Source organism: Anoplophora glabripennis, unplaced genomic scaffold (genome assembly GCF_000390285.2).
Source record: "Anoplophora glabripennis isolate ALB-LARVAE unplaced genomic scaffold, Agla_2.0 scaffold870, whole genome shotgun sequence".
Classification (NCBI taxonomy): domain Eukaryota; kingdom Metazoa; phylum Arthropoda; class Insecta; order Coleoptera; family Cerambycidae; genus Anoplophora; species Anoplophora glabripennis.
The window spans coordinates 66,228-93,799 of record NW_019416944.1 but is presented as its reverse complement, the minus strand read 5'-3'; the positions used below and the strand labels follow the sequence as shown (position 1 = coordinate 93,799).

Here is a 27,572-nt window from a genome sequence, read left to right as displayed (position 1 = left end):
ACATTCAATGTAGAACCTACTTTTCGAACTTGTACCAAACGGAATGTTCTCTCTGAAGTAGCGAGGATCTACAATCCACTTGGTTTCTTGGCCCCTTTAACATTATTTGCTAAGCATATCATACAGTGTTTTTGGAATGAAGGGATGAGTGTCCTCCCCCGAATTAGTTTCACGTTGGACTGCGTACAAGGCTCAGGTGGATTGTTTGTCGTCGTTTTCCATCCCTAGACGAGTCATCATGGATAAAGATTTGTCGTCAGAATTACACGGGTTCTGTGATTCGTCCAATATCGGATATGCAGCAGTTGTATATATTCGACAAGATGTGCCATCCGAGGATAAAGCTTCAATTGGGTTTGTGTGTGATAAATAAAATGCTAAATTCCACGACTTGAGTGTGTGGCTATGTTGTTGTCAGATCTCCTTGATTTTGTCTCCTAGTTGTATAGTACTCGTTTGTCTATTCAAAAGATCTATGCGTAGTCCGATTCTAGTGTAGCGTTATCGTGGATAAAATCTTCACCTCATCGATGGAAGACTTTGTAACAGTTAATTTCTACTTTAAATCAAATACAGATTTCAACACTTATTTTAAATTAAATACACCAATGTTTACATAAATGAATATAACAATATTTTTCGAATAGATTTTCCATTATATGTTACTACAGGTACATAGAAATACTGTATAGTGAAAATAATTAACTTATCTGTAACCTGATTGGCTAGTGTCGAACCAATCACGGACTCGAGATTTTTGGTAGTGGTACCAGGCTGTCTGTCGGCGAAAATTGTTTTCTGCATGGGCAAAACGAAGGTGTGTGCGTTGTGTGGATATAAATTTGATTTTTCCAACTCATCTCATTGAGGATTAGATTATCCCACGACAAAATGAATACTTGGGATCTGTGAAATCGATTGTTTGGTGTATTTTCGGTGCTGAGATCCAAGGTTGTTCTTACCCATTGAAGGATTGGTATACACACCTCGACAAGCACGTCCTCGAAGACAGGCCATTTTCATAAACACAGATAAATTGTGGTAATCACAGAGGTGATTATTAGCAGAACCCCTTGTATCGAGGGTAAGTTTTATTCTTATTCCCAGGCATAATGCTATATCCGAGAAGGATATTATTATGGCCTCTAAAAAACTCAAAAACAAGATGACCGCTGGGGTGGATAAAATTCCAAGCTTCATTGTAAAAGATTGTATTCACGCGTTTTTGACACCTCTCCTACATTTGTTTAATTTAATTCTGTCAAGTGAAATATATCCTGATTTATGGAAAACAGCCAAGATCTGTCCTATACATAAAGGTGGATATCGCACTCTCATTGATAACTACAGGCCAATAGCCATACTATGTAATTTCGGCAAATTATTTGAAATTATTGTATATGATACCATCTATAGTTCGGTGAGGTCCACAATCTCATCTTTTCAGCATGGATTTATGTTGAACAGATCGACTATAACGAATTTATGCTGTGTCACGCAATATATCTCGGAAACTTTAGATGCTGCAGGCCAGGTAGATGTTATATATACTGACATAAGAAAAGCGTTTGACAGAATTGATCATCTATGTCTGCTGTCTAAACTCAGAGCGACAGGGTTTTCAAGTTCGTTATCCAACCTAATCGAATCATATTTACTAAATCGTCGTCAGTATGTGGAATATGGTGGTGTACGTTCTGAGATGTATGTGTCGACATCAGGTGTTCCTCAGGGGTCGAATTTGGGTCCTTTACTGTTCCTTCTCTTTGTGAATGATATTTCAACTAAAATATCTGTGCAACATTTGCTTTTTGCTGATGATTTGAAAATTTATTTACAAATTAATTCAGTTATTGATTGCAAGGTCCTACAGGCCTCGCTAGATGAAGTTCACAGCTGGTGTCTTAACAACAGGCTTGAACTAAACTTAACTAAGTGTAAGGTTGTTTCGTTCCATAGGAAATCATATCCTATAATATTTGATTATTCACTGAATGGAGTTGTACTGGAGAGATGTGATACATATAAAGATTTGGGAGTAATATTCGATAAGGGACTCTCCTTCAACAATCATGTCCTGGAAACTGTCTCTTCTGCCTGCAGATTATTAGGATATTTTATTAGGAATTGGGGCGAGTTCTCCGAAATAAATTCACTTAGAATTTTATATGTAACATTTATTAGAAGTAAAATGGATTATGCATCAATCATTTGGTCTCCTATATATCAAAATTCTATCCACCATATAGAATCCGTACAGCGTAAATGTCTAAAATTTATGTATTTTAAATGTAATGGGTTTTATCCCCCCAGAGGATTTGATCAACTAACTCTACTCGAGTCTTTCAGTCTTCCTGCATTGTCAGACAGAAGAAACTGCGCTGCGTTAACTTTTTTGTGTAAACTGTTTAATAACTCAATTGATTGTGACTATCTTTTGCAACAATTTTCATTTTCAGTGCCAAGAGCCCAGTCAAGATATATGCCTACTTTTTATTGTAAAACCCCTAGAACTAATATATTAGTTAAATCACCGATTTATACTATGTGTCAATTATTCAATGGTATAGCCGATCAGTGCGACATCAATTTTCATGGTATAAGTTATATTATTGCTAAGTTTAAGTCCACGCTATAGTTATTGATGGGTTATCCTGCTTAATTGTTGTTTTTCTTTTTTCCTTTTTTTGTCTTATATTGTGAACTACTTTTTTTGTTATACACTTTGTCTTACATATTTTTTTCTCTGTAATTGGGTATTAATCCGTTGAGAATAAATGTATTATTATAATAACCTATACAGGGTGTAGCGTCTTTAATGCAGAAAATTAAAAACCTAGACTCTTGACAATAAATGAAATAAAATAATATATGCTACCATAAGGCGATTATGAGATTTGAGTATCAAAAATATTTTCCAAAAAATTACAAGAAGTGACAAAATGTTAATGCCGGTCCTGTTTAACATCGCGCAAAAAACATTGACCTAGTCCGCACTCCGCACGGCACCTGTGGAGTGTCAGCTAGTATCTTGCGGGTTGCGGGCGAATTGCTGCTGTGTCAAAAAGATTGCGCTTCTGCTGTTTAGACGTTAAGTGTTTATTAAAGACGTTTCTTATTTTTTATTTTTTAAGTTATTGTTTTAACTAAATTGGCAATGGATAACGAGGACAACAATAATACGTTTACTACTATCGAACGTGCTGACATGGTGATAGTTATAATAGCGGTAAGTTTGCATCTTTTTTGTTTGTCGTGAGCCAACCTATCACTTGTTAAAATAATAGTAGTCTTTTCTGTAACACCATGTACTTTGTTTCTACAAACCTCTTGTCTGGGATTGCACATTATCAGTTACAGTGAAATAACTAATTGAATTTTATGTTTATTTTTCCTTTTAATTAAAACGAGAGGATTGTATTAAACTGGCCAAAATTATTCATTATTGCATTAAAACATTTTATCTCTTGTGTGCATTTCATACATTTTAATTTGGCTGATTTGCGCTCTGTTAAGTTCGGTTCGGCAAGCGTGCGCTGATGTTAATCGAATGGCATGACATTTTTTGACCAGGACCGTACTAAGATTTATTTCTTCTCTACAAATTTGATGTTCAATTTTCTTGACAAAACGTGGATCAAAACGTATTAATTTCTTATATAAGGCTTTTTTATTGCATATATTCCTAGGAATCTGCATTTTATTTTTTCTGCACTAAAGACACCACACCCTGCATAACAAAAAAATAAAAGGAACAAAACCTACTGCTATCTTTGCTTTATTAGGCTTTTCATATACTCCTTTTGTTGTTTTGTTTGTCCAGTTAATGAATATTAAGTACATTATTTACTCAATAAGGCGTATATAACTTTTTCTATTCTATTAAGTATCCAAAAACGGATTCGTGGTTTTTTTGGTTGTAAATATAAAATTTATTAATTATTATCTGTCGTAATTTAGTAATTATCGGTAAGTCTTACACTATTTTAGATAAACATTTAGTTTTTTTTTCTGTCCTAATCCCAAAGACCGTTAAGTCAGTATTTTTTTTCCTGTAAAATACAGGGTTCTTGTGGTATACTTTAAGAAAACTGGGAGCTCGGATAGAGTTGTGGTTTGGTATCATTTGCGGTTCCTAAGGACATCGGAATCAAACCGAATTAGTTGGGAAGAAATTTTCTCAAGTTTTTTAATTTTTATTATCTTTATCTTTAAGAATATTTAAACTAGTTAGATAATCAATGCTCTGAGGAAACTAATTTTTCCCCAGATTATAATAGATTTTTTTTTATAGTGTTAAGTATTTAATATTATTAAAATCATTTTATATATCTCTAAAAGTTTAAAGTGGTTATGTGCAACTATTTTTTTTATACGATAATAAGAGTCGTTACCCGCTTGCGAGTTGGTTGTTAAGATGGAGAATAATTAATATTACAACATATTTGTTCCCGTTAATAATTAAGGTACGAATCTATTTTTTTGGTAACATCTCTTAGGTGAATCATGTCTACAGCGGTTGCGCCTGAGCTCAAGCGACGCTAATATTGCTGGTAAACCTTACATGCGCTTATTATACGTGTGCGCCCTACTTTACTGCCCTTAATTTAACGGTTTTTGTTCTTTCCCTTTATTGTCATTCCTTGGCTGGCGCCACCTGAACAACATGCGGCCCCATTGGTGGAGGAGGTGACACCATTAGCGCCCCAAGCGGAGCCTACACCCCAGACAGGACCTGTAACCCAGGCGGTCCAAATGGATACATCTCCAACGGTGTCACCACCCATAGCGACAACAACAGCGACGATGAAATCCAGTGTTCGCAAGCAGCTGATCAAGACATCGTTTCGGCGAACACTGGAGGAGAGACGATAACATAGGGCGATGTTGTTCGAGCAGTTGCGGGTAGTTGACACTGACATCAGGTCGTTGGAGTTAGATATAAACAATATTGAGCGAATGAGGAAAAAGAGTGAAAGGGAAAAACCTTGAAAAGGTTAAATGGTCGAACGGGTAGAAAATGATGGAGTTAATTGTTAGTTTAAGTTGTAAATATATTTTGTATATAGTCGTCTGGAAACGTAAATATACTGATGGTGAGTAGGTAGGGCGCCACTTGAGACTGGGAAAATTTCTGGGACCGTGGGAAAATTTGTCGGTAAAGATCAAAGGATGCCACCGACAGGTGTTAATTACAGGTGTGCCGCGCCCACCACTCTACTTTTAGACCACGCCCCTCCCAACCAATCAGACGTGGTAATAAAATTAGCGGTAAATTCAAAATTTCTAGATATAAACACTTGCGCAATAGAGAGGTGGGGTACGATAAGGGAGGTCGATGACCTGCAATTGGCGGTAAATTTAAAGTTGGTTGCGAATTTTATTTAAATTAAAAAAGTCTTGCTGTGTCTGAGATTCGAACCCAGAACCTTTGGATTGCAAAGCGAGCACATTACCTCTAGACTACTCATAGTATTTAACAACAAGAGAACACTGCGGTAGATATTGGTGCTAAAGAATATTTCAGCTATCACTGATCAGTAGATGGCGCGGGTATTGTCTATAAAAATAAAATCCACTTAATTGCATATCCCTGGACCACACAAGAAATATGGAAGAAAGTTTCTTTTGGAAATTATTTTACGAAATGAAATCAATATTTAAATCTTTTCATTGTCAAAGACATTGTTTTAATGATTTAAATTGTACACTCGAAAATGTATTTTTCATTTACTATTGGTATATGTATATTAGAGGGAATACAATAAAAACAATATAAATTTTATATGTATTTTATTTTACTTACTGTACATTCTTTCTTTGTCTTTTACTACTACTAATACTAACATCAACATTATTTTCCTCGTCCCCTATTAAATTAATTTCTTCAGCTTCCTCAAAACTGAAGGATGAATAGTTTCGGTGTGTTGCTGCTGATGGCGCTGTTGCTGCTTCTGGTGGTGGTGGTGATGGTTTAATCAATTTTCTTTTCGATGGAGCCGATTCTATTTTTCGAAGACCATCAACATCTTCATCGAGTAAGTTGTACTTGCAACGCTTTAGCACAGACTCCAAAATTTTAAAATCTCCCGAATTGTTAATTTTTACCCTCATATATCGCACAGATAGTTGTCCAAATTTATGTTTTAAACGTTGTGCGTTTGGAGTATAACTTAATTCGATAAATATTTTATCCTCCTTTATTCCCATATTCCTTACACCATATCTAAAAAGAGTGAACAACAAAATATATGAATTTCAAACAAATATCATATCTATAAATTAAACACATTTATGGTAAAAAATATTACACCATATCTAAAAAAGTGAACAACAAAATATACGAATTTCAAACAAGTAACATATCTACAAATTAAACACATTTATGGTAAAAAATATTACAATAGCAGAAGCAGTACAGAAAAATTCAGACAGATAAAATATACTTACTGAAATAATTGTTGCATTACGACCAGTGCAAACGACGATTGTAGAAGGAATTGTCGACATGGTTGTTGCTGTAACTTAGCAGTCTTCAGATACGATGAACTGTTTGATTTTGAGCTGAATTACATCCAGTATTTAAACAAAATTTTAGAAAAATTAGATACGTATATCGCAACAAAGTAACAGGTCACGTTGCACATTGGAATATTTTAATACATGCATCTTTTAAACAACTGCTGACCAAGAAAAGATTACGTTACATTGAGAGAATAAATGCGCGTGCAATAAGTAGATTACGTTACATATTGGAATATTTTATGGTTAACGAAAAACATAAATGCAGTTAAATAGGTTACAGGTCAAATTATATCATGCAAATAGATTGGAATATTTTAATACATGCGTCTTTTAAACAACCTGTTAAGCAAGCAAAGATTAGGTTACATAGAAAGAATAAATGCGCGTGCAATAAGTAGATCACGTTGCATATTGGAATATTTTATGGTTATACATGTGTAAACAACTACTTAGTAAGCAAATATTACGTTACATTGTACGATAAACATAAATGCGTGTTTAGTAGGTCACAGGTCAAATTATATCATGCAAATATTTTTGTATAAAAGGTTGCTAATTTAAAACGTTTTTCATACCATTAATTACTGTGAAAAGTAGTGTAAAAAAAGAAAAAATGAAATATTTTATCGACGGTACCTGCTGCCTCTTTAAGACTTCATCATTATTAAAGTTAAAATCGGAAGGTGTACCAATCCTTGCGGGGGACTTGCCATGAACATAGTACAGGTGAGCCTTTATTGTTAAAAAAAATGAGGATCCAACAACTGATTTAATTTATCAAGTTTTTGTGTCTTCTCGACTATAAGAAGAATACGTCCATGACAGATTGCCTTTTACAAATATAATATATTCTTTGGGGTTTTTAATAATAAAAGGTGAAAAAACAATAGAAGATGCAAAAAGTTATTTTAAATTGATGAAGAAACTTGAAATATTTCCTCAGTCCTGGCGAGCTGTAATATTACTAGCTAGTGATACGAATGCCGTTTTGGAAAAAATGAAACTAAGATGTAACGGCATTGACTTGTTGAACATTGAATACATTAATGTACAAAATTTAGTATTTCATTATTTCGCAAAGGAATTTAATATACCAACATTGGAAATTGATGTAAAAAGACCAGTTGAAATGATAAATACAATAAAGGGTTTTGTTCATTATATGAAAGACACATGTGTTGTATTAACGGGTATGAATACAACACTAAAAATAGTAGATAAAAATGCGGGAATAGATTTAACATCTGCACATAAGTATGAATTAAAAAAAGGCATCCCGCAAAAAATTCAACTTAATGAGATGTGTCTTATTCCACTGGGATACTGTGGAATGTTGTTTACAAGATCCTCCTGGCACAATAGAATTCAACAACAAACTAGAATAATTGATGTTGGATATTCAGAAAAATTGTTAACTACTGTTATCCCACTGGTAGATTAACACTCGCTCTGGAGGAACGGGAAAGATTTTGTCAGATTGTAATTTTAAGTATTCCAGAAAGAAAGTGCATGCAAGTGTTAAAAGACACTATTCAATCAAGAGGTGGTTACGGATCTACAGGAAGATTTTAAAAGGTATTTTTTAAAATTTAAATCACGTTGCAAACAAACAGCTGGAAATATTTTGATTACGTAAAACATTAACGGTTTATTTTTTTTTTCCAGTTATATCCAATATATACGAAGGAAAGATATTCTATCGTCGCTCTCTTATCCCATTGACGTTGGAAGAAAATTGCAATTAAAGCAAATATTATCGATTATTTATGGTATGAAGAACATTACGCGAAAATCAGTTATACCCTTTTCACGTTCAACGTGTACAGGCGCTACAACCTACCGATCATCCACGCAGAGTTCAATTCTGTGAATGGCTGTTTCAAAAGCATGCAGATGATGAACATTTTACTAAAATCATTTTAGCTATGGACGAAGCACAATTCACTCGTGATGGTATAAATAACTTCCGAAATACGCACCTTTGATGTATTGAAAATCCACATGCTGTTAGAAGAACCAATTTTCAACATCGATTTTCCGTCAATGTATGGGCAGGACTTGTGAATGGAATGCTCATTGGCCACATATTTTACCAGATCGTTTAACGGGCGAAAATTATTTAAACTTCTTGCAAAATGATCTGCCAGTTCTCTTGGAGGAACTGCCATTGAACGTTAGGCAAAAGATGTGGCTTCTGCAAGACGGGACACCCCCCCACTTCAGTAGGGAGGAACGATTGTTCTTGGACAATATTTTTCGAAATAAATGGATTGGTCGAGGTGGTCCAGTGGAGTGGCCTCCGAGATCTCCAGATCTGACTCCATGTGACTTTTTTTGTGGGGCTACATGAAATCTTTAGTGTACCAAATTCCTGTGGAAACAGTGGAAGAATTGATTGGACGCATAGAGGAGGTTGCTATTACGATTAGAGGGAAACAAGTTTCTTTACTTCACGCGGTGACTGAACAGTGGTTACGTCGAGCTAAACTATGCGTCGAAGTAAATGGAGCTCATTTTGAGCATATCAGTTAGATTAAGTTTAGTAAAATTTTCGTAACATACCTACTTAAGTAATTTTGAATTAAAGTTACATTTGATTTTGAATGTGGAATAAAACTATTTTTTTTTTTGAAAACTATGAGTCGTGTGAAAAAAAGTCAAGAGAGCTTTCTTCTTCAGAACTGAACAGAGAAGTCAAAAATTATTTTCATGTTTCGAAAAAACAGTAGCGTACCATTTTTTCTTAAAAAATATTGAATTATCTGTTGGTACGTGCGCCACTGATAGATTTAGAAATATTCTGCTTATCGAATAATATGCGACTTTTGGAGTTATCAACGCTTGTAAAATTTTATTAACATATCACAAGCGGTTTCGTAGAAAAAAAATCATTTATTAAAATTTTTAAACAAAACTTTAACCCCCTGTACTTTCATTAGTATTGATATTTCGAAAAAGTGGTAAAGTAAAAAAATATTTATTTTTCTTAGCTTTACCTTGGCGGTAGAAGGATTTACCCAACTTAAAAATCACCCTGTATATCGTTCGTCCGGAAGAAGAGAGTTACATCTCAAAAAATTAAGTTTTGGTATAAGTTGCTCCAAACATCTATAAATCACATATACTTTTAAATGAAAGTTACATGTAAGTTTATGCCTAGTAACCACCAGCTGGCAGATGTAACTATTCACTGTTTGGCAAGTAGACTCGCGATTTATCGAGAAAAGATATATTGACTCCGATCTTGTGAAAAGAGTTTTGTTTGTGTTCGGGAAAAGTGTAACATTAAGTTTTATAACACTTTTAGATTAGATTTTCACAAGACAGTGCCATTTTGTGTTATTACATTCTAATGTGTTAAGTACCTAAATATTATATACATTTAATAACAAAGATAGTCGAAATCTAAGAAACTTATTGTTTTCAATTTTTCGTGAAAACTGTTACATCTCTAAATATAAGTCTTCCAAATAAACACTTAGCAACTTTGATCTTTTTATTTGATAGAATAAAGTTACATTTTTAAATACAACGGTTTTCTAGAGCTAAAATGTTTTTCTGTTTGTTATATTTCAAGAAACAACTCTATTCATAACAAATATATAGTATGTATTAGTATAGTACAGTGCTTTAGTTTTATTCCCGAAAAAATTTCGCCAAAAAAAGTTATAGACCATGAATAATAGGAATTTACTCTGTTTAGTTCACCACGATGAGCATTCGTACAAAGTATATTTTTGACTTGCTTAACCATTTCAATTTAACGCCTGTTCATTAAAATCGCTTCAACATTCAAATCAGGAATTTTTCCAAGCTAAAATATACAAATAATTTTTAGAAATTATCCCGTTAAATGAAATTGCTGTGGAAGGCAATATTTTACATATAGAAGAATATAACCGATATAACTCTTAGGGTACCCATAATTTTTGTAAAGTAAAGTCTTTGTTTTTCAGAGAATATTCCGTTAGAACATGCTTTTATTCCAACAAATAAATCTTTAAGGAAGGTAAGTATCATCAACAGTCTGCAAATATTCCTCAAATACTCTGGTACAAAGTACAACTTTGTACATTCGAATGCAGTATCTAATAAAAAATCAAGTTATAGGAGTTTGTAGAATAAGTTGTCCATGTCCATGTACCAACATGTTTCAATCCTGCAATAATATTGAATAAACAAAATTTAGAAACAAGCACAGAAGGTGGTTTAACCCCTTTAATGGCCAAAACTTTGTTAACGAAACATTTTCCAATAATTTTCTTTCATTCTTTTCCCGTGATTAACATGATAATTTGTATATCAGGCCGTCTTATAGGTGTTTTAGTATATAATTCTGCACAAACAGTAGTAGTTAGGTCATATATTATTAACACGTTGACCGCCGCATTTACCGCCGGCGGACATTATACTGTTATACCCTGACGCCATATAGTTTTTAACAGTTCTTCCTGGAATCGCACTAGTAATTTTCAACTATAATAAATAATATTTCATTTTAATATTTGCAGGACATATTTATTTCACTAGATATGTGCCATATTTAATATTTTTATGTAAAGACCGCCGGCGGTACATGCGGCGTCCCGATGATTATTGTATTACCTAGACGCCGCACGACCCGCCCGCGGCCAAAAGTTGATATCTACGCATTTACTGGAATTATGTTTTTTTTTGCCCATCGTTAGTACCTTGCAGTCTGTGGCCGAGTGTGTATTGCTTTTGATGCGTATTTATCTGTCATAATGCAAGCCGGTGCCAGTAAACGTGATGCAAATCGACCATTGACTCAGAAAGAGTTAGAAAATATTTGTGAAACTTTTACATTGTCTGGATCAGACAACGAAGTAACTATTAGTGACATTGAATCAAGTGAAGATGAATTTATACCAACCGATGACGAAGATCAATCTTCCGAAGATGAAGTAGATACTGAAAGTGGTGAATTGGTGGATGAAACGGAACAGAATTTAGCAGGTAAGAATTTAAGTGCACTAATATTGAAACGTTTTATGATATTTTTTATTTTTAGATATTACCATCTGTAACAATGAACAGTGGTTTTCAGTCACTGGTGATGTAACATCTTATATTATGTCACAAAATTCCAGACACATTTCCACAGGTGTAATTTAATGTAGCAGCCATATGAACACCCAGTACATGTACTTTACTATGTTATGTACAGTTCTGAAAGTGTAGGTCTTTAGGAACTAGTTGTAATCATATGAATTCACCGTACTTACGTTTATTGTCTAAATAACAACCTTGAGAAGCATACTCTGTAAATATTTTAGCTTAGATACACCACCTGTATATTGTAAACACGTAGTTTGTTAAGGCATATTGGTATAAAAGCATTTATTTCCAACATTGTAACCAACAACAATGTATGTACCTAATTGTAAAATTAACCTTAAAATGTTTGACATCACACTTGTTGCATAAAACACAGGAGTCATGGAACATAGTCTAAATGAGATATTTGGGAAATGAACCTATGAACACTGAACAAATAGATAGGATATTAAAGAACAATTATGTTTATACAAAAAAGGGATTTTTAATTGTATAAAGTTTTAACCAGTTTAGTACAGAGTGAGAGCCAATCAGAAGGGTATATTTTTTTGAAACTCCAGTTCTTAAAAACTAGAGGCAAGGCCCTGCTTGGCCATTTTCCATTCTGACTCTGGCTGGTGAAAAGTAAGCAGTTTCTAGTGATTTCGAGCTAAAGTAGCCATTTTGTGTAAAATCACGTTGAATCTACATCATCCTACATCGTGAAACGGTAATTATACCAATAATTAAATAGATAAATTCAGATGTTCATAGATATGTACATAGTTTGTAAATAGATTTTAGTAGTGAGTAAGCACGTTTCCCCAAACATCTATTTTAGAACTAATTAGGTTTTTTTCTCCCACGTTGCGTTTTAGAAGCCATCCAGCTAGTATCAAAGCTACTAACAACCAAAGTAGTTTAAACAACTAGTTCAGACAGCTAGTTTAAATAGCTAGTAATAATCAGCTAGTGATAATTAAAGATGGTAGTAGTAATTTCAATCAAGGCTAGTGCTAATTAACCGCTGTAAATGCCATAAGCCGAGGCAAATTGCCAAGTTGAGAACCTCTAACATCTTGTTTCAAAACCATAGCAACTAGAACGCAACTTAGGTGATCATGTGATCATGGCAACAAGTCAAGTGTGAGACAGACTGCATAACCCGAGAGGACTGTAGACACCTCCACCATCGTCACAGCCATCACGAACTCCGGGTGAGAGTGAATAAAAATTTGAGACACCGTAGTGTTCTGTTTTTTTTATAATTTGTTTATAAATTGTTTTTGTACCCATATTTTGTTCCCATCCCATACTTGCTGGGGTGTCGGGGGGAAAGGAGAAATAATTAATACTCTAATCAGTAGGTTGGCGTCCAAATTAACATCTTTAATACACATATTTCTTGTTTCTCCCCGAAACTAAAGACCGATTTGGCAAGAGTCGAGATATCGTAACACCAGAAAAAAACAAAAGCGGACTACGACCCAACTGCACTCCGCCCAATGAGCTGCCGTAAGCCCCTTCAGCTGTTCACAAAAAAATATTAGAGCTGGTGTACATCATCAGCTCTAATATACAGTGAAAATCAAAAAGCTTTTACTTATTCTGAAGTGCCTCCAATTTTGGTAAAGCTACCACAAAACTGCACACCTATAGATTGTTATCTACAATTCCTTGATGATGAGATTCTTAGTATAATTGTCCAGGAAACTAACAGAAATGCAGAACAAGTTCTTCAACGAAAACGTCATAGTCGATATAGTCGATTATGTATGTGGAAGGCAACATCAAAATCTGAAATGAAACAATTTTTTGGGTTAGGTATGTGTCTTTCGGCCTATTAAAAACGCTTGGCGCAAAATTTTGCGGATCTGGAAACGAAGCAACAAAGGTGTTGTTCGCAAAAATGTCTTTCCACGGCTTCTAAATCAGGCCTTCAAAAGTATAGAAGTTTAAAATGCTGCCAACATACGTGCTGGATTTGAAGCCAATGGGATTTTTCCTCTTTCTAGAGATAAAATTTTGAACAAACTTCCAAATAAAGAAGCACCTTTAGAAATTGAAGCAGAGAGCTGTGCTACAGCTGCACTAAAAGAGATGTTTCAGGAAGCTAGATATAGAAAGATCGATAATACGCCAAAAGGAAGAAGAAAGAAACTTGATGTTCAACCTGGGAAAAGCATCGCGATAGATGATATCACTCCACAGAAGCCTGATGATGTAGATAATGGGATCAACAATAAGCCAGGTCCCTCAAAATCCAAGAAGCGAAAACCAAGAAAAAAGAAGCGCGTTTCTTCAGAATCTGAGACAGAAGAAGAGGAGGATTGGGATGCTCTTGTAAAGAAAGCTCGTCCGTGGTCATTTAGATTAAGCGACAGTGGATCAGAGGATGAAATGTTCCCTTTTGAAAATTATAGTGAAAATGAAAAAGAGTTGACAGACACTGACCTAATAACTTCTGATAAAGAAATTGAAAATATCAAAGATCAAAATAAAAAGGTTGAAAAATCTGATGGAAAGAAAACAAATAAACAATGCGAAGAAAATGAAATAAATGAACAAAACAAAGAAAGTGACATGATTAAACCTGGCCAAGAAACTGAAAAGACTGAACAATTTAACAAAAATGAAAAGACTGAGCAATATAAAATCGACGACTTCGTTATAGTCGAACTGAAGTCCGAAAAGAACACTTCCAAACAATTTGTAGCAAAAATTGTCGCAATAGAAAACGATATATTTGTGTGTTCGTATCTAAGGTCCCACTTAAAAATAAGGGAAGCTTATATTTTTCCTGCTGTAAAAGAAGAATCACTGGTAGAAAAAACTGAAATTATAAGAAAACTTAAGTCACCAGTAGTTTTAAGAAGAGGAGTTTTACAGTTTGCAGGACTCCAGTTGCAATAATTTATATATCCACTTGTACTAGCTATTTGTTACCTTATTTTCATTACCTACCTACCAAAACTAAATGTTCTTTTGATTATTTTATAATTACAAAGTTTGTTGTTAATTTTTTGTTCTTGTTTAGAATGTGGATTTTAAGAATGTTTGTATACTTCTAAATAAAGCATATTTTTATATAAAATCCATTGTTTTTTTCGAAAATTTACAATTTCTGGAGATTTTTTTTTTTAATTTTCTTTATTTCATCTCATCCCATATGCGGTCGGAGTTGAATTAGAGGCGCTATAACAGCTATTTTTCGAGTCACCCCAAATTGGGGTGACTTGAAATATGACACTTAATATTTTTTTTTTCGGAAACAATGGTCAATAGAAAGGGTATCAATATCTAATTGCCTACCCTAGTGTCTAAAGAGTTGGTGACTATTTTTAGTTTATTTTAATATTGCATACTAACCTCGAAATTTATACAAGTATGTCAAAAATGTTATCAAGTCACCCCATTTTACGGTACTTCTTTGGATGGGTTTAGTCAAGTATCCATCTATAGAATGCTACTGGAGTAAAGATAGGAAGTACAAAAATGAGATTGCACCCAACTGTATGTCTAGAAATAGATTTGAACTTTTACTACGTTTTTGGCATTTTTCGAATAATGCGTTGGCAGACGGTAGCGATAGAATTTTTAAAATTAGAAATTTAGTAGACTTGCTGCTAAATAAATACAAACAATGCATGAATCCAGGCAAAAAAATTGCGGTAGATGAAAGTATGGTTCCTTTTCGGGGCAGATTAAAATTTAAGCAATATTTACCGTTAAAAAAGCACAAATATGGTATTAAGTTATTCAAAATGTGTACCACTAATGGCTATACTCATTCATTGATGGTATACGAAGGCAAAATGGACAAAGGTGAAAATAATTTATCAACACATGTTGTTCTGAAACTATGTGAAGATTATCTAGATTCAGGAAGAATTTTAATAACTGATAATTTCTACACGAATATTCCTCTAGCGAATCAACTATTGGAATGTAAAACACACAGTATTGGTACATTAAGGAAAAGCAGAAAATATTTACCAAAAGATATTGTCACTGCAAAACTATCAAGAGGAGAAGTCATTGGCCAGGAACACAAAGATGACATTGTGGTGGCTAAATGGCGAGACAAAAGGGACGTATTAGTCCTTTCAACACATCATACGTTGGAAATTGTAAATACTGGTAAAAAGAATAGGAAACAAGAAGATATAAAAAAGCCCAAGTTTATTATAGACTATAACGCTGGTAAAGCTGGAATTGATCTGTCCGACCAGCTTTCCAGTTATTCCTCACCAATGCGGAAGTCCATTAGATGGTATCATAAAGTAGCTACTGAATTATTGTTCGGTACGACAATAGTTAATGCATTTATATTATTTAAAACAGCCAATAAAGAAAACTCCAATATAGTTGATCATTTACTATTTAGTGAACAGGATAATGAAAATCTAACCGATAATGAAGAAAATATCCCAAAAAATTCTTTGCCAAAGAGAATAAAAAAGACTCATCATTTTTTGGAACAATCATCTGAAAGGTGCAAAAGGAACAGGAAAATAAGAAAACGATGTACCGAATGTTATGATAAATTATCGTCTCAATTTGGAAGTAAAGAAGCCGCTCAAAGAACAAAGAAAGTTAACACTTTTTGCGCTGGTTGTCATCACAAACCTTTTGTTTGTGTTGAATGTTTTGATAAACATTCCAGGAGTAAAATATAGTTATTTGATGTAAATGTAAGGGCAGTCTTTTTTGAATCCAAATAAACATATCTTTATTTCCAAGATTGTTTTTTTCACCAAAAAAAAATCCGCGATACATCCCACGACACTTTGACCGCCCGCGATACATATGGCGTCACAATGATTTGATATCTTGGTCGCCGGCGGTCATGAAGCACTTGTGACCCCATTCAACTCCACGTCTGGCGGTCAACGTGTTTTAATAATAAAATAAATAAAGCAAATTTCAGGAATCTAAATGTATTATATGTTCTTAAGCATTATAAATTGTAAAATATTTTCTGGCCAGAACACTGTTTATAATAAAATTAAATGGCCCTTTTTAGTAAATGTTTCGTTTACGAAACTTTGGCAAGATTCATGAAATAAATATAGTTCACGTTTACTAATTTTTTATGTAAACAAACACATCGTGGTAGTTGGCTAAATATAATACGTTTTTCATTCTAACAAGTACTTTGTGCCCTGTGGATGTTTTTACAGTGTTAGGAAAGTGTACGATCCTATTTCATTACTATTTTGAAAATTGAATGAACAAGTCTAAAGGGTAATATAATGTATTTATCTATTATACCGAGTATGCATATGTTGTAAAATATCAGGGTCTTGAAAGTGTATTTCTTTTCTAGATTATCCGAATATGAATTGAAACGGGCTCTTTTATTACAAGAGTTAGAAGCATTATTGGAGGAAGATTCAGATGTAGAACGGGTCGAAGAAATAGACGCAGTTTATATACCTCCTCCAGTTGACAATCTCACAGATGAAGAAGACATAGATGATAATCTTATTCTAGAGAAAGGAAGTGCCATTGATATTACTGGAATATTTGAGGTCCACATAAGACCTCGAGATGATATTGACCCCAACATAGTCTCCGAACCATCTACTAGTAAGGGTAAAAAGTGGAAAGTAAGCTCCCAACAATGGCAAAAACCAATACATTATGAACCCACTTGGTCAAAAACGAAATCGAATTATTCTTCATTTCCTATAGGAAATGAATTCCCCAAAAAGGAAGAAAGACAATTAAATGTTGGAGGAAAAACTCCATTGCAAGTATTTTCATTATTTTTTGATGACATCGTTTTCAATAAAATAATCAATATCAGTATCATTAAAGGTTTAAAAAGTGTTAGTTCTTACAAAACATAAAGGCTGAAGATTGCAAATTAAAGAAAAGAAAGTTAAAAGAAATCTTATAAGATCTTTTGGAAAGACAGGCACGATTTTACGTTTTCTGCAGCTCAATTACAGAAGTTTATTGGAATCCTAATATTGACTGGACATCATACACTTCCCGCTTGCGACATGTATTGGTCAAAAGACTTGGATAAGGGTTTGGAGCTGGTAAATCAAAAGAAATTTACATGTCTCCGACAACACTGACTTATAAAGATAAAGGTGGCAAAGTTGCGTGCTGTTTTTACTAATGAACGAGCGATATTTGCAGCTTAGAATATTCACTCATAACCATTCAATAGACGAGCAGATGGTTCCTTATTTTGGTCAGCACTCTGCAGAGATGTTTATGAAAGGTAAACCAGTACGTTTTGGTTTTAAAATGGTGGTGCCAGTCCTACAAGTTTTCAAAATTTCCATTAAAAAAAAAGACTTTATAAGAAAACATGAATTTCCGGTCACACTATATATTTTTATTTACAAGCGCATTTTTTCAGAACACACCCAGAAACTGCCGAAACTGACGCCGAAGAAACTATCCTGCCAGAATCACCATCTACACCCCACTCTTTTAAACGTAGTGAACCATCAAGCATATCCCAAGCTCAAAAACGTAATAATAGTTTTAGAATTATATCAGGTTTTGGCGTTGATAAAGAAATAGAGTCCCTAAAAGAAATTGTCAACAAAAATGAGAATAAGCCCGATGATCAGTACGATGTCTTTGCAAAACATATTTCAGCCCAACTCTTCCCCTATGAAGTTTTATTATTTTGCAAAGACTAATTCAGGATATTATTAATCGTGAAAGATTTGCCCACCTTTCATTTCTGTAACAAATGCAGCAGAAATGCAACAGCAGATCTTCCACATCTAATCCTTATTATTCAGACATTGGAAAACAACCATTTCAGCAACAAATGCATCAACAGTGTGACAGCAGATCTTTCACATCTAATTCTCATTATTCAGACATTGGACAACAAGCATTTCAGCAACAAATGCTGCAACAATGATTGGAGTGATAATTGGTTCTGTATGTTAATATTTATATGTCTAATAGGTTAAGGTGGTTAAAGTAGTGAGTGTTAGAAGAAGAAGAGGAGGTGAAGGTGGGGAAGTGTGCGGTGTACGGATAGTTGAGAGAGACTGTGTGGGACCGTGGAGCGGTTCGCATCGCAGGTTATGTCAGTGAAGTACCATTAGTACATAGTAGTTGTTTTCATGTCTTTTGGAGTTTGTACCGAGTTTCAAGGTAGGAAATAAAATCCATTATTAAAATAAAAAAAGAACCAACGGCGTTTAACTAAATACTCTCTGTACCATGCCCCATTTAAGTAGCCGAGCAAGTTACAAGTGTGACAGCAGATCTTCCACATCTAATTCTCATTATTCAGCATTGGACAACAACCATTTCAGCAACAAATGCATCAGTAATTTGACGAGTCTGATGATGATTATATTTAAATTGAAGTAATATTAAAGAATTAAAATGTATTTTGATTTTCCAAATAAAACTGACATTGAGAATATATACACTCATGACCAAAATTGTTTCATATCGCATAATGTCTAAACATACGAGACCATATTGGAATCAAAACAAAAGAAAAATATACGATATGCAAAAATTTTGGCCTGTACTTCATTGACTTAACAACAATACATATACAGGGTGTCCGGAAATGATGAGCAAATAATTTAGGGGATAATTCTAGACCGAAAATAAATGCTACCTCTTTCTATAACTTTTTTTTTAAAATCGATTATTAACGGAGTTACAGGGTGTTAAAGTTAAATTTTATTTGCAGTTTTTTGCAATACCTTTTGCCACACATAATATTTTGACGAAATTTCGTATATGAGGGTTTTTCGGGATGAGAATTATAAATTTGCCCACCGTTTTTTCGCATTTTGTAGAGGGCGCCACATACGAGCCTTTATTTTGATTTGAATGGTTCCAACATTTTTATGCTACACTTTTTGTGAAATTTGACCGAATATTTTTGTTCTCCTAACCTTTTGACATAAAAAAGGAATACTTTATTTGTTTCGATAAATCTAACCCTTTTCGAGAAAAACGCTAAAATAACATTGCTTGCATGTGATGAATACGAAATCATTTTTATTTATTTTCTACATTAAACATAGCATGCTTTGGAAACAAGCGCTTAGTTGCCTTAGAAACAAGTTTGTGGAGAATTAGTTTTGACAGATAGTAATTTTATACAAGTTCTTTTGTAGTAATTGTTATCATAAAAATAATAATAGAAATGAACAACAATACTATAACGTGGAGTTGCAGGACATGCATTATTATTACGGTTTAGCTGCTGGTAATGCTCTTGCAGCACGATGTTTGTATCGCGAAGCATTTCCAAATAGAAATCTACCCCAATCGCGAATGTTCAGTACTATTCATCGAAGACTGGGAAAATTTTGATCGTTCAAAACTAGAATTTTTGATGTAGGTCGACAACGGAATACTAGAACAGCAGAAGCAGAAGCTCGTATTTTGAATTCGATAGAGAATAATCCCAATGTAAGTATAAGAAAAATTGCTCTTCAGGAGGGCATTCCAAAGAGAACCAATACGCGAACAAAACCTTCATTCGTACCACTACCAAAAGGTGCAAGCCTTGTCTGCCGTAGATCCTGCTGCTCGTGTGAATTTCTGCAATACATTAGAATACTTCATAATGGTGACCAAAATTTTGTTCGTAATATCCTTTTCACGGACGAAGCTGGATTTGGCCATGATGGCTTAATAAACCTCCACAATGAGCATTTTTGGTCTGATGATGAGAATCCTAATTTATCAATAGAGCGAATAAGTTTTCCGTCAACGTGTGGGCCGGTATGCAAAAAACTGCAAATAAAATTTAACTTTAACACCCTGTAACTCCGTTAATAATCAGTTTTGGAAAAAATATTATAGAAAGAGGTAGCATTTATTTTCGGTCTAGAATTATCCCCTGAATTTTTTGCTCATCATTTCCGGACACCCTGTATATTTGTTTTTTCTTACCGTTATATGTTTGCAAGGGCTTCATATGTTGCCAAAATGACCACAAAGTACATTTCGGTAGCTTGCGTAAATACTGCAAGGAAGCAAAACTATCACCAGTGGCAAGATCTCGTAATGTTACTTTGGGGAGAAATAGGACTTCTCATCCACGTTTCCGACTTTGTAAGTTTAGGTTCAATTAGTTTTAACAGTTTTTGAAACTTTTGGTGAGATAACCTCATAAAATTCCTATAAGAATCGGGATCTTTAATTGATATCTCCTTTAAGAGTCGTTCTGATCCACCCAAAGTACTTCTGCGTCTTATCCAATCTCTAATCCAAACTCGTTTTTTTTTACGTTGTAGCGTAACTATTAAATTATTGGCAATTTCATTTCCAACAACTTTAACAGCAGCACCCACTACGGCACTTGGAGCCATTTTCTTTTTAACTACTTAACAAATAAACTTATATAAAGTTATGTAATGTAAAGTACTTTCCACCAGTAAATTTGCCAAGTGTAAACGTAGCTTAAGTGGAATGATCAAAACGCGCTGCGGTTTTTGGAGTGATTCAAAAATTATTCTTGTCTTTGGAACCAGAAGCTCGACGAATATAGACAGAACAATACGGGCTAATTCTATGAAATCGCTGATGAATGATTTAAACTTGAAAGTAACCGAAGAAGATTATAAAATAAAGACAATAAGAACCCACTACACAACAGAACTGACTAAAATAAAGCAATTAACTAAAACTGGCTGTTCTTCCGATGGTGTGTATGTACCTTCCATGCAGATTTAAGCAGTGTATGCGTCCCGAAGCAGAGTACGTCGAATCTCGTAAGTATCAACCTACTTTCTTTTGGTTATTCGTATCAATTTAAATTTGCACTTTATATCGGCCCTCGCCTACAATCGGCCTTGGTACAATACATTTAATTACGGTACGGTAGGTAAAACGCTTAAGGGGAGCGATGATGTCAGAATAATGTTGTGTATTGTGGGTAGAAGGTCAATGCATGTAGTGAGGTTCGGGAAGTGTACTGGGAGTGCGTCGTGGCCAGCGTAGAGAGTGCGGGATAGTGGGTTCTGAGACAGCAGACATAGTGCAAGCTGGTAGAAGTCCATTCACAATCATTCTGAGGACCTACGGAGGAATTAGCTGGACAGTTTACACAGTATATCAAGAATGAAAGGCACAAGTTCGACGTGAAACTGTATAAATTATGTCTTGAAGGAGGATATACATATAATTTGAGAATCTATTGTGACAAGGAAAAAGTAGATGGGTTAAGCGTACCAACGAACACTGTTATGAATCTGTGCGAACCTCTTTTGAACTGCGCGCTATGCATTTATGTCAATAATTACTACACAAGTATAGAGCTAGCCCACAAGTTACTAGAAAAGAAAACTCGGTAGGTAAGCTAAGAAAAATCGCAAAAATAATCCGAAAGATGTTATCAATAAAAAGCTAATGAAGGGAGAATCATACAGTCAAGTGAGTAATAAGGACTTGTAATAACAAAGTGGTAAGACAAAAAGGACGTCCTTATCTACTAAGCACACTGGTCAAATGGTTACAGTGCGATCACGGTGTAATGCGGAAGTCTAATGTTGTTGCTGACTATAATACATGCAAAGCCTTTATCGATTTATCGGACAAAATCGAAGCATATTGTTATACGTATTTATATGGTCATTGTGAACCGTCGGTGAGCTACAGATACAAATGCAATAGTTTTCATGTGAATCGCGAATGGTTCACATGGCTGAAACGAACATGTCACTTATGATTGATTCACGTGGAAGTTTACGTGTTAATGAATCCCATATACTGCAATAGCAATCACCACATAACTAATTTGCATATTGTAGAACGCCTACCCATTATTGAATAATGTAGTTTTTGTGTTTTATATATGTAATAGTATAAGAGAGCGGATGGCACAGTGCACGTGTGGACAATGTTTGGTGTTTACCTATAGTGGGGAGCAGTCAAGTTCCGAGAATAATTACAAAATGTCAAAATAAATACAAAACGCCAGGTATCGCAAGTTATCTAGTAGGAGGGGGTTGAAATATTTAAACGCTATATAAACACAGGGTACAGCTAATGTTTAAACAGTAGTAGTTGTTAATTTTATTTTTGTGTAAAGGAAACATATAAAAAAGTCGTGTGTAGTGTTTTTGTTGCTTGTAGCTTGTGTATACGGTGAACCGCTTTGATCCGATCGACTATTGGATAACATACGGGTATTTATCGGATGACACAGTCGAGATAACAAGCTTAAATTATTCCGAATTATTAGCTTTTCAAACATATGCTCATGTTGATGGTAATGAGACTTTAAATAATTAGACAGAGGTTACGATTTTGAAACCTCGCGGTAGTTTACCGGATGTGGCGTCGGCTTTCAAAACAAGGTCTTATAAATGGCACAAAAGAGACGTAACTTGGTATTCTGAAGACTCGCCCGTAGACATTCAGTTAGCAGAAATTTGGTCTCGTCTCAACCTTTATTCAAAAGAACACTTATTATTGATAAAGCGGATATATTCTACACATTCGTTACCACAATAAACGTTGGAAGCTGCACGTTCCGATTTGAGGGGCCTGAAAGTGCACTGGCACGCATATTTTCTTTCAGCCGTTGACGGCTTGAAATTCACTTAGATACTGACGAAGGATGGCGTGAAGATTTAGATCCTAGCCAAGATGGCCGAATAGGTTTATTTCCAGTTGATTCTGATTCATGAAATCGGTCAGAGCCTAGGTTTATCACAATCTGTCGATAATAAGTTTTGGTTCAATGAAACTTATTTTCTTGGAGAAGACGATATACAGGCTATTCGATATTTACATATATGGTATCCCCGTAAATGCTAGTATATATATTTCAACTACCTCAATATCAAAATGGATTTAACACGTTCACTCTTACTCTTCGCCGGGCGGCACATATTTTGGGACAGCATTTTTATATTTAGTTTTAGTTATAAAAAACATCTTGTTCACTTCATAAGTTTACTATTCGATTTCTATAAATCAAGAATTACTATATGATTTCGAATATTTTTTCTTATCGTCAAGTCAATGTAGGGTTGAAAATATTATATCCAAAAATTTTGCTCGGATACAGACATCAATGGCTTTACTAAACTCTTTTCACCTGTATAACAAGTACTCAGGAAAAAAATTAAATTAATTAATTAGGCTTTGCTCCCAACGAAAGTTACTACCCCTCGTTTTACACCCAGCATCTGGAGAACATTTTCCTTGCGAAATAAATACAATAAATTCTATTAGAAGAACAGTGAGAAGAAGATGTAAACTGTGCAATCAAAATAAAATTAGAAAAGAAACTATATTATTGCGTCTAGATAAGCCTGGCTTATGCATCACGGAATGCTTTTCGAAGTACCACAAAAAATTGTAGAGTCTACCCGGTCCATTTATTTATTTATTTATTTTGTTTTGTTATTGTTGTATTCTTTTTTTTTTACTTTTTGTAGTTTAATATAGAGTACTTTATTACTTTTTATTTATTTTTCCTTTGTATAAAATAAGTTGTCGCCTATAGGCGAGATACGCTCTGGTGTGCAAATACAGGTAGTGGAAAAACCAATTTTCGACAATTTATTCATTCATCTGGATGCTTTTCACATTATGTTTGCCTATTAATAGCTATAGGTAAATTTATAGCTGGATGTATGATTTTTGGGTAGAAAACATTTTAATAGATATAAAAGATTACATCCACTGATAGTAGTCGGGTTGGAAATTACGATCATATCTCGAAGAAGAAAAAATAACTGTTGCGGAAGATATGCGCTCAGAGCTTTTTAATGTTACAGATAAATAGGCATCTGACGCTTCCTATCACGGATGAAATGCTCAATCTTTGAAGCATGCGCAATCTAACTTCGGAAAAAGGACCAGTGCCAGAACAAACCACTAATTCTGTCGTGCAGCTCCAGTGAAGTGAAGTTAAGTGTATCAATTGGCAGTAGCATTCAGTGCGTTTATAAAAAAAATGGGACGATCAAGCACGATGCCAAAAAAGCTACTACCAGTTCTAGGAGGAAGAGCATATGTGTTGGCTATGCCAAAGATGACGCCGGAGGAATGTCAGCATTTCCAGTATTACCAGCAAGATGATGTCTAAAAGGGTATTTGTGGTTTAAAATAGCCGAAAATAGGACCACCGGTGAGTTATTCATATTCTTTGAGCTACCCTGTAATCGCAAAACGCGAGGAATGCAAGATTGCCGAGGTCGTCGTGTTGCAAACCAATAATAATATATATTATACTTTTATAAAGATATCGTTAACTGTTTCTACATATAAATTAGGCAATTTTGAATAGGCAGTAATAATTATATATAAACAAGAAATTTAGACTTTAATCAAAGTATAACAGTTATGTACAGTGTCTTCGTAAGTTAATAGCCAACTATCATAATATACAGTGACGATGAAAAAATTATTATTTAGACAATTATTTTAGAAATAATTATAGTTCATCTGTTATTGAAACAAAGTGAGTATATAAATTTTTTTAAAAGATTTCTTATTTATTTAGTAGGTAATCTATTTGAGCACTGATATTTTCAGAATGATTTAATATTTATTATATAATTCTGTTTAATATCTTCTGGTTTCCCACTGATATATTAGAAAATAGCCACGGTCGTATTTCTCGTGTGTTATTTTTTAGCTAATTTAGTATACAGTGATCATCAAAAATTACGATATTATCTAGATAAATATTTTTAAAATTATCCAATATTAATTTTATGAAGGTTTCTATTTGTTCGGAAATCTAATTGAGCAATTAATATTTTTAGGATGAGTTAATATTTATAACATAATTGTGCTTAACCTTATCTTAAGCTATACAAGCAAAGAAAAAAGAGTGGAAACTATCCATCATTACCCATATAATTAATATTTCATGTTAATTAAAAAGTAACTGGTTTACTTATAGGAAAAATTTATGAAAAATTACTAAGAAAAAGTGTGTTGTAATTTAGGTTTGAATTAAGATCTTCAATCTAACGCTCTCCCATTTGAGCTACAGTTTAAAAAAATGCAATTATTATCAAATATTTTATATTTTATTTATAAATTACAAAAGTACCTATGCGTTTCATGCATAATAAATTATCAAAAACATCATCACCAATGTGACCAAGCCGATTATTATGAATTAAATCTTTATACGCTACTGGTTCCTTATAATAATACTAATAACGTTCCAATAGCATATTTAGCCAATTATAGAAATTAATGTCTTCGAATAAATAATTTATACATTTTAAACATAATGATCACATTCATTGGACTCCATAATAAATATACTTGATTACATGACACAAAATCAGAATTGCAATATGAATCAATGAAACTGTCATTCAAGGTCCTTAAGTAGGTCTGATATGACAATATCTTCGAACATTAGTAATTCCGACTCTAATTAAATTACTAAATATAACCACTACAGAGGCGTTCTAAAGAAAACGATTACTAAAAATGTTCTTAGATACAGTTGCATTTACACACTTATAGGATTTTTGTAGAAGTAACTGTATGTATGAAGGACATTTATAGAAAATTAATAACTTTAGCAGTAAATTTCCATTATTCCATTAGTGCATTTTATTCAATTAATTCATTGGCATTATTTCACAATAAATATTTATTACGAAACAAAAAGACAGTTCGACGACTAGATAAATCACCGGACTGGGCGGGAAACTCAAATTGGGTCAGCCACGGCAGTATTGGAATCCTGCAAAGACGGCGGTTTTCTAAAGGCGGTGGCGCGCTCGTTGAACTGTCTTGGACAGTCGATTTTGAGAAGTTAAGTGAGCCACTAGCAGGACATCTCTCCCCCAAAAATGGAAAGGGTTGGGTTAATGTAAGTACGAGTATTATTTTTAGTTTAGTGTAGTATGAACCATTTTAATTGTTTTGGTAAACTAATTTCAAAATTGTTTAGTAATAAATGTTTTTCTTTTAACTCGTCTCTAACTACCATCTGTTACCCCCTAGCGTGCGTCTACGACCGAGTGGGCCGTAGGCGTAACAATATTAGCAATTGACCTTTTAATTTTTTTTAATATATGCGCGCCAAGAAATGCACCCTCGTTGAAGTAATTCCGCCTTCCTTTCACTCAATATTCTCATATAAAAGCAGACTCAACAATACTAGTTACTTACTTCATCAGTCTCATCTTCCTCTTTTTATCTTCAATTTAGTTACTAAATATTTTATTTCTTCCTAGAATGGATCTTACAAAATTAAATGAACGGTCACTTTTAGCTTTCAAATCAACGAAGTCGATAAAAGAATTGGAGATTGGAAGAAAATATTCAATCTCTAAAATTAAAACAGTGACAACAAAGTATGGCGAAAGCTTGGTAGCAGACGAATACCAGGTGTTCCTACCCAATCGACTGATGGGAGAAATAGATCATTTAAACGAATTTGAAGATAATCGATACAGCATAGTTAGCCACGGTGAGAAAAGCAGTGATACATTAAATTTTTCAAAAACTGTTGCCATAGAGTTCCTTAAAAATTAATATATTTCCATTAGAACCTGCACATGCTTAAGTAATTGCATTGGCAAATTCAAATGCGATTATCTCGCTAACGGTTACCTCTAGCGATATCAAAGAAGTATAACTTTTTTGTGTACAAAATTTAGGAGAATCGATTTCCGTAATAGTCAAATTGATATACCGAGCGAAAAAAAAGTTCTGCTATTTTAAATGTGCTCAATATGCTGTAGATGGCGCCCTCTATCACTGGGATCAAAATTTGTGAAAAATTTAGATTTCTTGTATTAAAAAACCTTTCGATACCAATTTTTGTGGCGTTGTGTCGTTTTGTTTAGGCGCAGTTGGGAAGAGTCGATAATAAAATTTCAACTTTGACACCCTGTATCTTTCTTAATATCAACTTTCGGAATAGGACAATTTGGTTAGATCGTAATATTTTGATGTCAGGAATTCGCCGTTGCACTATGTACCATTAGTTGTGGACCACCCTGTATATTTTAAGAATTTAAGGTGATAAATATGGATAA

The 27,572-nt window shown here is 34.0% G+C and overlaps 1 protein-coding gene across 1 annotated transcript; it reads right to left on the bottom strand.

Annotated features, from left to right (window-relative positions):
* Positions 1–4,607: 4,607 nt before the first annotated feature.
* LOC108912430 lies at positions 4,608–6,813 on the bottom strand. The gene is made up of 3 exons (XM_018717653.2): positions 6,451–6,813; positions 5,807–6,226; positions 4,608–4,857 (listed from the first exon to the last, which is right to left on the bottom strand). The coding sequence occupies exons 1-3, from the start codon at positions 6,465–6,467 to the stop codon at positions 4,608–4,610; spliced, it is 687 nt and encodes a 228-aa protein (XP_018573169.2). The 5' UTR covers positions 6,468–6,813.
* Between the last annotated feature and the right edge of the window lie 20,759 nt (positions 6,814–27,572).